The sequence below is a fragment of the Coturnix japonica genome, chromosome 13 (genome assembly GCF_054131305.1).
Source record: "Coturnix japonica strain WE chromosome 13, WE-NBRP24, whole genome shotgun sequence".
Classification (NCBI taxonomy): domain Eukaryota; kingdom Metazoa; phylum Chordata; class Aves; order Galliformes; family Phasianidae; genus Coturnix; species Coturnix japonica.
In genome coordinates, this window is record NC_140675.1 from 16425020 (window position 1) to 16437398 (window position 12379).

The 12379-nt window shown below is 43.0% G+C and overlaps 2 protein-coding genes across 5 annotated transcripts in view; one reads left to right on the top strand and one right to left on the bottom strand.

Moving 5' to 3' along the window:
* Nucleotides 1-12379, bottom strand: part of NUBP1 (NUBP iron-sulfur cluster assembly factor 1, cytosolic) — a 16591-nt gene continuing 4212 nt past the window's right edge. Inside the window, exon 11 of one of the 2 annotated variants that reach the window (XM_085514745.1) lies at nt 1-140. In XM_085514745.1, the coding sequence (XP_085370871.1) occupies nt 28-140 (113 nt within the window). In that variant the 3' untranslated portion in view covers nt 1-27. Of the gene's footprint in view, nt 141-12061; nt 12229-12379 lie in introns of those variants that run through there. The other variant, XM_015877105.3, reaches the window with a different exon arrangement.
* On the top strand, nt 3321-11145 carry TVP23A (trans-golgi network vesicle protein 23 homolog A). 3 transcript variants are annotated; one of them, XM_015877107.3, is made up of 7 exons: nt 3321-3476; nt 3579-3658; nt 7195-7339; nt 8049-8138; nt 9049-9174; nt 10445-10574; nt 10979-11145. In XM_015877107.3, the coding sequence occupies exons 1-7, from the start codon at nt 3468-3470 to the stop codon at nt 11038-11040; spliced, it is 642 nt and encodes a 213-aa protein (XP_015732593.2). In that variant the 5' UTR covers nt 3321-3467; the 3' UTR covers nt 11041-11145. The 3 variants fall into 3 exon arrangements, with proteins under 3 accessions (XP_015732593.2, XP_085370872.1, XP_015732592.2); XM_085514746.1 differs by having other exon boundaries at nt 7195-7231; XM_015877106.3 differs by having other exon boundaries at nt 3321-3658.

Genomic DNA, 12379 nt, shown 5'->3' on the forward strand with positions numbered 1-12379 from the left:
GGAGAACATTCCTGAGATGACTTGTACTCATTCTTTGGAAGATGTGATAGATCTGTCCGTCTTGTTTTCCACTGCAGCATCATCATTGCAGGTTTTATCACAATTAAGAGTAGCTGCGCAAGTCCCACTGATGTTCTCACCTGAAAGAGAAGAGGTAGAGAGAAGATATTTCAGCAGATTTTCAAGAATTTCCACAGGAGCAGTATAGCCATGATGGCTAAAAAGGAAGAAACTGTGACACTTCTGAGGGTGGGGATCCATCGCTGTAAATGCAGAGGTACCTTTCTTACTTGTCTTTGGAAAAGTAGATAACACCTGCCACTTGCAGGAAAAGTAATACCTTAAGGACAAGGTATTTTGTCAGCATGCCATGGAGTGCAAACCATTTTTAGTAGCATCTGGCTGCAGCTGCATGCTCTGCAAGCACACTGAGAGCACCTGCACCTGCGGCAGCATCCAGATACTTCCTGGCCTATGGACTGAGGAAGAGAAAGGAAGGAGCTGTTATTCCTCCTCTTGGTTTTCAAGAAGTCTGCAAGGGTCACATAACTGTGCAAATCTCTCGATATTTTTGGGACAAGCAGCACAGAACAGTATTCATCTTGTTAAAGAAATGTTATCTAAATTATTATCTTACTTTTCTTCTATAACAGAGAGCAATTACAGAAATGGAAGGAACAGAAGAAAAAAGGAATTAATACTCTTTCTGTCACCATCACTTGGACTTCACTTAATTAGTGCAGTACACAGCAAGAATGGGAAACAGAATACAAGTTCAAACCCACTCCAACAAGGAAAAGCACAAGTTCAAAACCACAGCTCTGTGTCAAGTTTCATAATGATGGAGATGAGAAAACTGGTCAAAACCACTCCAACTGACAGTTGGTAAAATCATGTATTTTAGGGGCTTCCCTGCAGCATTTCTGATTTTTGTCAGCTAGCAGATTTCAGACACAAAAGATACTAAAATACACATCAGTCACGGTAGCTCTATCTTTAGTCACTTGTAAAAACAAGCCCTTACTGCTACTTTCACTCCTGTAGCTGTGCTCATTTTCTTGTAACAGCAGCCAGTGAATCTGATGATCACAGAGTCACACAGATTTCTTCAGGTTCATGTTTCTACAGCTCCGCAGTGTGACCTAAGGGCTGCTTGGCTGAGAGGGACATGGAGCTCTCAAAGCCTTTTTTTGAAGCTGTTCTATCCTGCCCAAAGGATGAAACCAAAAGTTAATGCCTTCTGGGAAACAAGCAGGGCTGGGTTCTTGCCCTTCTTCTAAGATGTATTTCAATACCTTTATTTGGTGATTTTGGCATCTTTGGGGCAGATGAAGAAATTGTGGTCTCTTCCTGAGCACAGACTCCATTGAAAACACGCTCATAGGACACTGTTAAGAGACAGACATGCACCATGCTTTTGTTTTGGCCAAAACAAGTGGACCCCTATCCCTAGGAGAGCCTCAGAGCTGTGTACTGCATGTAGGGCAAGACATCTCCAGTATTTGGTATACCTTGCAAAGAATGTGCGAGTCAGTGTGCTGGACCTCACCCCAAACCAATGTTTCTGTGGCTTATGTGAGGGATTGAACAGTTCTGAGTGCCTCCACCTCTGGGTGTGACACAGACTTACAGAAACAGCACGGATTCCTCCAATAGCTCGTCAAGTTCTCTGTGATCAAGTTCAAGATTTCAGGGAGTGGAAGCTATCCAATGAACCAGAAAAAAGATGAGCAAATTAAGGAAAGACACTATTGAGCAGAAACAGCGCAGTACTGGCCTGCTTCACAGCAATCCACATGTCAAACAAATCAAGAGTTGTAAACAGAGGTTTCTCTCTTCACTGCATAACCAGGTTAGGAGCTCTTTTTCACTTCTCTTTTTTAATGATTTTTAAAAAAATTTTTTTTTGTCTGTATTCTTTTTCCTGAGAAAGATTATTTCTCCCTTTCAAAGCTACAAATTTGGAATAAATAAGAACAAACACAAGCAAACATAGCAAAAGCCACTTAACCACAGCGTCTGTGACAAAAGATGAAGTAGACTTTGCCATTGAAAGCTGTGGTTGAAGAACTGTCCAGCAAGCATGTCAGAGATCTACACAGAGCTGTGCAATAATACAGATTTATCTATTCAGTAACTTTGTAATTTGGCCAATCTATCTCCTCAAAATTTAAGCATTTTACTGATCTCCCATCAAAGTGCAGCTGTGTATCTAATACAAGTGAGGGAAAAATCATTCTTAATCAATATCTTCAAGCATTTGGTTCCTCTGAATATTAAGCTGTAACTGAGATACTGAAGGCACAGTTACAACTATAGAGTTATTCAAAATATCTTTACGCAGTTTAAAGGGCAAGTCTCTGAATCTGTGCCAGTGTAGATTCCAGTCAGGACTCCAAAGCATTACAAGAAATCAGCTGACTTCAGTTAACCAAGTCAACAAAGCACCGCCTTATCCTTAGAGCAGGTTCTATTTACTGTACACTAACAGACTTAAAAGAACAAGAGATATTTGTATCAGGTCCGTGTTGCACACCGTGGTTGCACAGACTTTCTGTTGCACTCCCTTCTGTTCCCTGCCTTATGGTCAGTGCTGTCACTCTGAGTTCAGTTAACACACTTCACTTTATTACCATTCTGGGGCACTTACAGACACATTAGAAGTGTTGATCACTTATAATCATGTAACCTGTTTTAACTGTGAATCCTACTGACAACAGCTATACCTGATCTTCCAATACATTAGTTGCAGCATCAGAGCTGTACCAACACTGGGGATTGCACAGAACTACTTTCCAATTAATGCTTTTTAAACGTTTACCTGGGCATCTTCCGGACTTCCACTGTTTCATTTGGATATTAGTCTGGAGGAGGTGGCTCTGGGCAGACCTGATGGCTTTCTACAACTCTGTCACGGTTTAAACCATGGTTATTAAACCATGACAAACTCCTTCAAGGAGGCTGTGCTGAGGTGAGGGTTGGCCTCTGCTCTCACGTAAGGATGTGAGGTGATGGCCTTACACTGCACCAAGGGAGGTTCAGGCTGGGTATTAAGAAAGAATTCTTCACTTCGTATCTACTTGACTGACCCACTTCTCAGTCACTGTGTGTGCACTTTGGTTCCCCTACCCATATTCAGAAGCCTTTCTCTGTGTTTTACACTGAACAACCAACAAAAGCAGGAAATCCTGACATATCTTCACCTCCACCCTCTCGGCCGGTTTGTGGGGCGGCCCCGCTTCCCTCGGGGCCGGCTGTGTGAGCGCAGGATCCCCCCGGCCCCGCGTTACCTCAGCCCGAGCCTCTCGCCCGCCCCCCCCAGGCGCCGCCGCGCAGCTCAAGGCGGGCAGCGAGGATCCGCCGCGCCTCAACCCCGAGCGGGCCGCGCCCGGCACCGGCGGATCCTTCTCCCTCCGACACCTCGGGGCGCTGGCAACAGCCACACCCGGCAACGGCTTGGCCGCGACATGAAGCAGGTAGAGGAGCGGGCGGGCAGCGCGGGGCGGCGGGATGTGGCGGCGGCGCGGCCTCCCCGCCCCTCGGTGCTGACGGGAGCGCTGTGGGGGTCCCCGCCGCAGGCGCTGGTGGACGACACCGAGGATGTGTCACTGGATTTCGGCACCGAAGAGGAGCTGGCGCTGCGGAAAGCCAAAATCAGGTAACGGGGAGCGGGCCCGGCCCCACGGCAGGCTCTGCTCCTCCACAGCACCACCACAGCACCGCCACTGCGGCAGCGGTCTGCTCGGAGCGGAAGGATGCCCAGCCAAAGGCTGTGGCAGGATGAGGTGTATCACAGCATCATAGAACGGCTTGGGTTGGAGGGGACCTTAAAAACCATCCAGCTCCAACCTCTTGCCGTTGCAAGTTGCCACCCAGCAAATCAGACTGCCAGGCCCGTGCAGCTGTGGGCACCTCCAGAACTGCTCAGGGCAACCAGTGCCTTTCACAGGAGGTGCCCAGACCTCTGACCATCTTCATGGCATCTGACCATCTTCATGGCCCTCCTCTGGACCCGCTCCACCAGCTGTCAGGGAACATACACGCTCATCAATACCTCATATAATCACCTTCAATTGATACTGCTCCCTCCCCTCCCACTGCGCCCCAGATGACTGTAGTAGACTGCAACATTAACACACCTTATAGGCATAAATAAAGTAAAATAAGGACACTAAGCCTGCACAGCTTATCTGAGGCACACAGGCAGTCACGCAGCTTTACAGTACAATTGCTCAACTTTGCTAGTGTCTGGTGGGACATCGCAGCCCTTCCACTGCACTAGACTTGCAGCAGCTCCATGGTGAGCTGCCATGACGCAGCATTAACATCCCCAGAAATGTTTTCTATGTTTTCTACTTTAGCACGTTTGAGGAAGGTTCGTATTCTGTTTTGTATCATGGTGTGAAGCACATGGCTTGAATGGAGGTGACTAAACTGGGAACTAAAACTTCCAAGTCTTGTATGTGTCAGGCACAGCCTCACTGTGTAAGCAGACTGGAGTCTGGTGGGAAGTGGAACTTTGCTGAAGTGCTTGTTTTGGGCCTGTGGCACCAGCACTGTACTGCAGAGCTCTGTGCTGCAGGTTCATGCTCCCTGATAACCATACATCTTTGTTTAGATGCCATTTCATTAAAGACTGTTCTTTCTTACCCTCATTATAACAGTGCTAAAGGATAACTTCTTACTGAAATAATATTTTGTGCTGTAGAATACAGAAATGAAACTGCTCAGAAATAGAAAAACTTCTGTGTGAGCAGTTGTGCAAATGAGCCTGGTACCCACCCATGAGCTGCAGAACTTCAGTATCTGTTAAGATACTGATGCTGAAAATGTATTCACTGAGAGCTGTACAGCTTATGTTAAAAAGCAAGCAGAGGCTTTGCCTTCACGCTTGAAGTTTTCTTTATCTCAGATTATTTGTTAAACATTCTGTTCCTATATGGTGGAAGCTGTAAGCTTCATCTGGTGGCTGTGCATTAGGGAAATGCATGTTTGCTCTGCTAGATGAGGAAGCAAACAGTATGAACTGGATTTGTTTAGTTTCAGAATTGTATTTATTTATTAGCAACACGGAATCACAGAAGGGCCTGGGCTGGAAGGGACCTCAAGGATCATGAATCTCCACCCCCCCCACCACAGGCAGGGCCACCAACCTCCACATTTCAGACTAGACCAGGCTGCCCAGGGCCCGGTCTGTCGTGGCCTTGAACACCTCCAGACACAAGGGGCATCCACAACCTCTCTGAGCAGCTGTTCCAGCTCCTCACCACTCTCTTGGTATAGAACTTCCCCCTGATATCCAACCTAAATCTTCCCTTTTTCAACTTAAAACCATTTCCCCTTGTCCTGCTGTTATCTACCCTATCTACCCTCCTGTTTATAGGCTCCCTTTAGGTACTGTAAGTCTGCAATGAGGTCACCCTACAGCCTTCTCCAGGCTGAACAAGCCCAGCTCCCTCAGCCTGCCTTCAGAGGGACGGTGCTGCAGCATAAATATCAGCATAAATATGTGCACATTTTCTTGACTGAGGGAGTCATGCAGAGATAACACATCAGTGCTGAGCAGTCCTCCCATAGGACCTGTAGATGTGTCTTTGGCCTGAGAGCTATATCTCTATATCTCTGTGAGGGGCTTGACTCTCTGTAGTCACCATGAAAAGCATTCAGTGCTGTAACAAACGTGGGCCTCCTGCTCATGTACTAGTCAGTAAACACTGTATAAAATCCATCACCAGAACAGTATCAGTAATGCATCATCACACCTCCAAAATAAAGCATTATAACTTCTCCAGAGTGCCCCTAGCATAACTATAAGAGCTGACTGTCCTGACACTCATAGGGTGGCAGCCTACAAATAGCCTTTATTACTACCACATACTATTTGTGCAGCTGAACGGTTACATCATTGTGAACAAGAAATACCAAGGCAGGATCTGCTTTTGGCAGCTCACCGTATTCCTTCCGCCTGTGTAAGAAAAAAACCCCTTTCATTTCACATGTCACATGTTTATCTGTAAGTCAGAAGCTTTTTGGAAAGTTTGTGGTTACTGTGGGCACAGCAGTAAGTGCAGGCTGCAGTTGTGTGTCATTCTTGCTTGCATGGTTACTACAAGCACAGTATTTACATTATATAATAGTCAGCTTCTACAATAAATAGGTACAGAGTAATAATACTACAATAAAGGAATACATATAATAAATAGTATAACTTAAACTCCATTCAAATTTATGAAGATTTATATATATGAAATTTTTAATTATACCTAGTAGAATAAGAAAGAAAATAGTTAATGAAGGTTTGGGCCATACTACTGTTAATTGCTTAAAGAGGTAGGGGGCTTAATGAAACAATCACAGATGGAAATAAACCATCTTTTTTGGAAATCAGATTTCATTCCTTATAGTTCCAAGGGAGGAAGTTACTCAGCTGGAATGGCTTTTAATTAACTGCTATTTTGAACCTGCAGAAACAACTGTACAGAATTAGTTTTTCACTTTTCATATTACCCTTAAGATTGGACTGTGCACATTATACATTCTCCCAAACCTGTGCCTTGCTGTGCAGACCAACATTCAACCCTGTACAATTGGTTCTTCTACTGAAATTTCCTTTGAGAAGGAGATTTTTTGGCCCAGTTCCCTTTGAGAAGCACAGCACAGAGAGGCAGAGATGTGAAATTGACGACCGTTCATTCAGAAGAATTGTAAACTTCCTAAATTGTATTCCCTCTGTAAAAGGAAGTGTTCACTTTCAGTTATTCCATATGAAGGTTCATTTTGTCTTATTCTACGTCACTTAATTCCATAGAGTTGCTGGTCTTGTTTTCAAAGCATTTTAGAAAGACATAAGATTTGTTAATTCCTTTGTGCTCTGCGACACAGATGGAGGAGCTGGGAGTGCAGTGCTGAATGCAGCCACTCACTGGATTCCTTCAGACAGCAGTGCAGTGCAGTACAGGTTTTGTTCCACCTTTGAGGTAGCATTAATACAACAACTGCCATCTCTTAGCTGTAGATTGGAAGTTGGTTATTGGAAGTGTCACCACTTTGATCATTCATCAAGATCTGAGATAACAGCTACAAACTGAGATGCCACTGTAGACCAGAAATAGTCCTTGTACTACACTGTCAGCACATACACTAACTTTCCTCCTTGTCCCATAACTTCCTAAGTGCTCTGTGTTGTTTTTCCAGGCACCCACTGGCCACCTTTTTCCACCTGTTTTTCCGAGTGAGTGCTATTATTACCTACTTGTTCTGTGACTGGTTCAGCAACAGCTTTGTTGCCTGTTTTGTCACTATTCTCCTTCTTCTATCCTTTGACTTTTGGTCAGTTAAGGTAAGATGACCCTGAACAGTAATTACCTTTGATAAAGTATTGTTATGCCATTAACAAGTATATATATCATTACTAAAAAGGGAAGATATATACTGAAATGGAGACAGACATTGTGATGTGTTGATTAAGTGAATGGGTCTAGCCCATTTTATACAAGACTTTTACATATCTGAGTATCTGATGTGACTAACATGGTAGGAAAGTAGCCTTGCTACAGGCAGGTTTGTTTATATACTTTGTGTAGCCCTAGGAAAAAATAAAGAGATAGTAGATTTCAATAAGGATGGGAAAGGACCCATTGGATGTCTATAGCTGCAGTGCTGTGCCTCACAGCTCCTGGAGAGCTGAGCCATGGCACCAGCACCATAGTGATGGTGCAGGGGGGTGGTGGGGCCAGCCCAGAGTCCCCAAGGATACAAATAAGAACGAAGTTTAAGTCCTAAGTGAAACGTAGGAAAAATGCACCCTATTATTTCTTATCTAAGTTACTATTATTGTGTTATTTATCAGATGAGGAGAATGGGTCTCTCCATTTCTATTAACTCATCTGTCCCTAGAGACTGTTGTGCACATATTGACATAGCCTTTAAAAATACGTTTAGCATTTGGTAAGAAATCCCATTTTCAGACATGCTTGTCTTTATTTAAAATGTTTTCTGACAAATGAGTGATGCAGCTGCTTAATGCAAATAATTGTTTCTGTCACCAGAATGTGACAGGAAGACTCTTGGTTGGTTTACGTTGGTGGAACCAGATTGATGAAGATGGAAAAAGTCACTGGGTATTTGAAGCAAAAAGGGTAAGAATGGCAATAAAAGGCACATGACAAACAGAACACATGTGAAAAGCTCGTCATATCCATAGCAATTAAAAAGAAGGAACAAATGTGAACAACTTATAGAATCCATCTTCCCATAGTTATTTACAAAACAGAACTATCTTTAGGAAAGAACTATGTTGAAAGCAAGGCTGAATAGTTCAAATCCATTTCTTAAGAGTTAGTATCTTTTATTGATGCTTGTGGAATATGCTGGGCAGCAGCACCCAGACTCTGGTGTGTTCAAACACTGCTGAGCAAAGAAACACCATCAATTGGCACCTGGCATTGGTGCTAGAGACAAGAGTGCCAGTTCCACATTTGTTTGCTAACACTGTCCAACAACCTGGCCAGACAAAAGCTTGGTCAAATACCACTCAGGTGTTGTACAGCAGGTCACCCCTTTCACGCAAAGTCAGCAGCGCACACAACTGAGGTGCTGAATGGGAACTGACCCAGAGATGCAGGCCAGCAGTGCCCTCTAGCAGCACTGCGTGCAGCTGGAGCTGGACCTGCAGGAATGCAGCAGGGTTGTGGCTGCACACCAGTAAGAGATAACAGACGTCAGCATTCTGCCTGTAATTTAAGTGAAATCTAGGATACACGCAAGTCTGCAGCAAAACAGAGAAGCTGGAAGACCTCCAGTGTATCACGGTTTTGTGGATCTGAGAAAGACAGCAAGAGCTTTCTTGGCACTTACTATGAGTAAGTGCACTGACTACTTCACTCACTGCAGTTTGTCAGCCTACAAGTCCGAAGTCAGCTCACCTCTGTGGGCTCAAGCCTTCCAAAACTTCTGGCAAATAGTTTGATTAACGTGAGTCTCTGTTGATTTGCTATTTATTGTGGATTTTAGTTTTGTGACTAAATGTTTCAATAATTTCCTTTGTAGGTGCCTACAATAGCTGCCTCAACTGAAGCTGAAGCTCGGATCTTCTGGCTTGGCCTCATCATCTGCCCTGTAATTTGGACAGTGTTTTTTTTCAGCACCTTGTTTGCCCTGAAGCTGAAATGGCTGGTAAGTCTGGGGTCACTGAATGGACGGCAGCTGACAAGCAGTGTTAGTTGAGGGAAAACCCAGAGCTGCAGTTTTGCAAAAATCTTTGGATCAAGATCTCAAATATTACAAAAAAACCAATAAGAACTTGAAATCAGAGTTTTCTGCAGTGAAACCCTGAGCTCAGGAATGGAACTTGTAGCCTGGCTTTCCTCTGCTATCAGCTGTCAGCAATTTCACCTATCTCAAGTAGGGCATCTTAAATGGTTGGCAAAATTATTGCTTCACTTTTAATTACAGAGGGTTACTTTTCCCCAGTGTTATGTACCCCATGTGCTGTATTATCCTAACAGACTTAAGGAAATCTTCATGTTTTCCCCTGTAAAGTTTCCTATTGTCTGCATAATCACCATAGGATACATTTTTTAAGTTCCTTTGCTATGTATGATTTGTTATTGATCTTTAAAAGAGATAAAGTGCCTTGCTTACATACTGCTACATAACAAACAATATCTGAGATTACATTTTATTACTTAATGGAACAGGAAATTCATCAACGGCTATGAGTTGATTGCAAATAATTAACTGCTTTATAGTGGCTCAAATAGAATCACTAAAGAAACAATAGTTAAAATTAAACCAGCAGTTGTTCTCCACCCTTACTTTTGAAAACCAGAAATTGTCTGCTGACCAAAGAGGCACCTGGGGAAGGGACCCAGTCCAGCAATGAAGATGCACTTTGTTCATACATTGGGAAGCCAAGTTCCACAAACGAAAACGCTTCCAGGAAACAAAGTTTCTCAAGCCTATAAGCGCCACCAATGGTTCTTCTTACTTTTACTGCCTGCTAATGATGGATACTGATTTGTATCTGTTGGTGCTCTTTGTAAACCTGCAAGTTGCAGGATCTGGGTCTGCAGTGAGGCATGTGTCAGTGAATATAGCTGCAGACTTGCTGTGTATCGAAAATGAAGGTTTTAGATACAAACCAGGCTTGGAAGAAGTGAAATGATCACAGATCAGTTGGGTAGGTGCTGCTTTTGTTTGAATAGGAGCTTAAGTATTTCAAGATGCACAATGAACTCAGCCAGAAAATGAGAATGCTTTTAAAAAACGTCATTTCTTACAGAAAGGGATTACTGTGTTTAATAGGAACGCATCTCTTTTAAGGTTATTCCTTATTTGAAGCAATATTCCTTTCTTATAATGTATATATGCGTGTATTTTCCACACATACAATCTACATATAGGGCAGTGTATTCATCTCTGCTAAACTCCTGTTTGTCTGCAGGCTCTTGTCATAGCTGGTATCTCCCTTCAGACCGCTAATTTATACGGATACATCCACTGCAAACTAGGGGGACAAAAAAGCATCAGCAAGATGACATCGAGGTTTTTTGTCACAGCAGATGTTGCCAAGAGTAAGTATTAAGTTGGTCTGCCAGCAGTAGCCTGTGAAATATCAAATGCTGACCTGCCTCATTCTGTTGGCTTTGGCTCCTTCCAGCTACTGGTTCCTAATGTATCTTCTGGCAGGGCTGTAGTGATTCTCCAGCATGTCAATCTTGTGAGATCCCACCGCAGGGTTGTACCCAAAGTCACCTGGGCTCTGTAATTAAGGAGCTGGCTGAAGCTTCATGGCTGAGCAGCTTCTAAACCCCATGATGAATTTTCTGAGTTGAATCCTAAGTATGATGCTTTCTGAGTTAGCATAACACACAGGCACTGCTGAAAGAGATACCTTAACCCATCAGGTTTCCAACAGCCTCTTCCCTGCCTATATTAGATAATGCTAACAACCACCCATCATGTCTTCATTCAACAGGACAGAGCAGGGGGATTTCAGAAGACCGCATTGAAGAACAAGGCAAGACACGGAGCAGATAATCATTTAAGGAAAACTGAAAGAATGAACAGTAGGAATACTTATTTATTAAAGCTGTTTTTCATATGGAATTGAAGTAAAGCTCTCCTAGAATCATCTGCATGAAATAATGACTTTCTATCATTTGTGTTTGTCTTCTAAAACCTCTCAATCTACTTCAAAATAACACTTCCCCCAAAAGGCAGCTTGCTCGTGGTTGTGCAGAACATAAAAAAGCAGACACTGTCTTGAGAAAAGCCTGTAAATGAACCTGGAACTGCTGGACTAAGCATCAGAATGCAGTCAGAAGACAATCATTTGTTTCATTTTGAGCTAAAACCAATAAAGTGAAAGTACCTTTTCCTCCTGTACTCAACACAGATTTCCCAAGTCTTTGATTCCTCAGTAAAAAGAAGAGGAATTACAATTGTAAAAGGGCAGCTTGGTTAGGGACTATTATTATTTTAAAAGTGCTCGGGCTTAAGATCCAGCACAAAGAAACAGAACAGTGTCATGCAGCCGCAGTTCTGTTGAAGGAATCAAAACCCATTAATCTTATTCTGATTGGTGTAGTAAATAATATTCTGTACATGTTCTGTTAACTGCAAGCTGCCTAACCTCGTGGTTTCAAAACCAGCACCAACTGTGAGGAAAAAACATCACTTTGCACATTCCACTCTAAAGACAGATCTCTTCCACTGAAAGAGATACTGATGTTTTTCAGTAAGAGAGAAATCTAGTGCTGCAGCTCATCCCACAGCAGAAGGCAGGACAGAGCAGTGCACGTGTGAGTTTAGATGGAATGTCCCAATGCCAGTGAAACCTATTTTACATTCAGCTCTATGAATAAGATTTTACCTATGCACATCTTCAAACACCATATTCAGGATATCAGTATGATGACAGTGGATGCAAATTGCACCTTTGTAACATATATGAATATTCATTTATTTTATTTCATTAACTCCATGGCAAGCTCTGAGACCAGCTGTGAATTTCAGTAATCTTGATTAATCTTTATGGAAAAAAACAACCCTAAGAGAATGACATTAATACTAAGAATTTATTTGCAATGTACAAAAAGAATACATTCCTTATATTAAGGCAAGGCATAAGTTATTTTTCTATAATTACCCACAAAGCATGTTTCTATTCTATTCAGATAATCTTTTCTTCTTGACAGTGGTGCTGATCACAGTACTCCTGAATCCCTGGAGAGACAGGGAAAAAGTAACACATAGACACCAATCCCACCACCTGCCAGGCATCAGTGTATCCCCTGCTGCTGTCACAGGTTGGGCCTTTATAACAGCGTTAGGAACATTGCTGGTATTTTCAAACTGTACATCATTGGCTCCTGAG

Coding starts and splice junctions, on each gene's coding strand:
- TVP23A (XM_015877106.3), top strand. CDS start 3,468: ATGAAGCAGGTAGAGGAGCGGGCGGGCAGCGCGGGGCGGCGGGATGTG. Junction 8,139..9,048: donor GGGTATTTGAAGCAAAAAGG/GTAAGAATGGCA, acceptor TTTCCTTTGTAG/GTGCCTACAATAGCTGCCTC. Junction 9,175..10,444: donor CCCTGAAGCTGAAATGGCTG/GTAAGTCTGGGG, acceptor GTTTGTCTGCAG/GCTCTTGTCATAGCTGGTAT.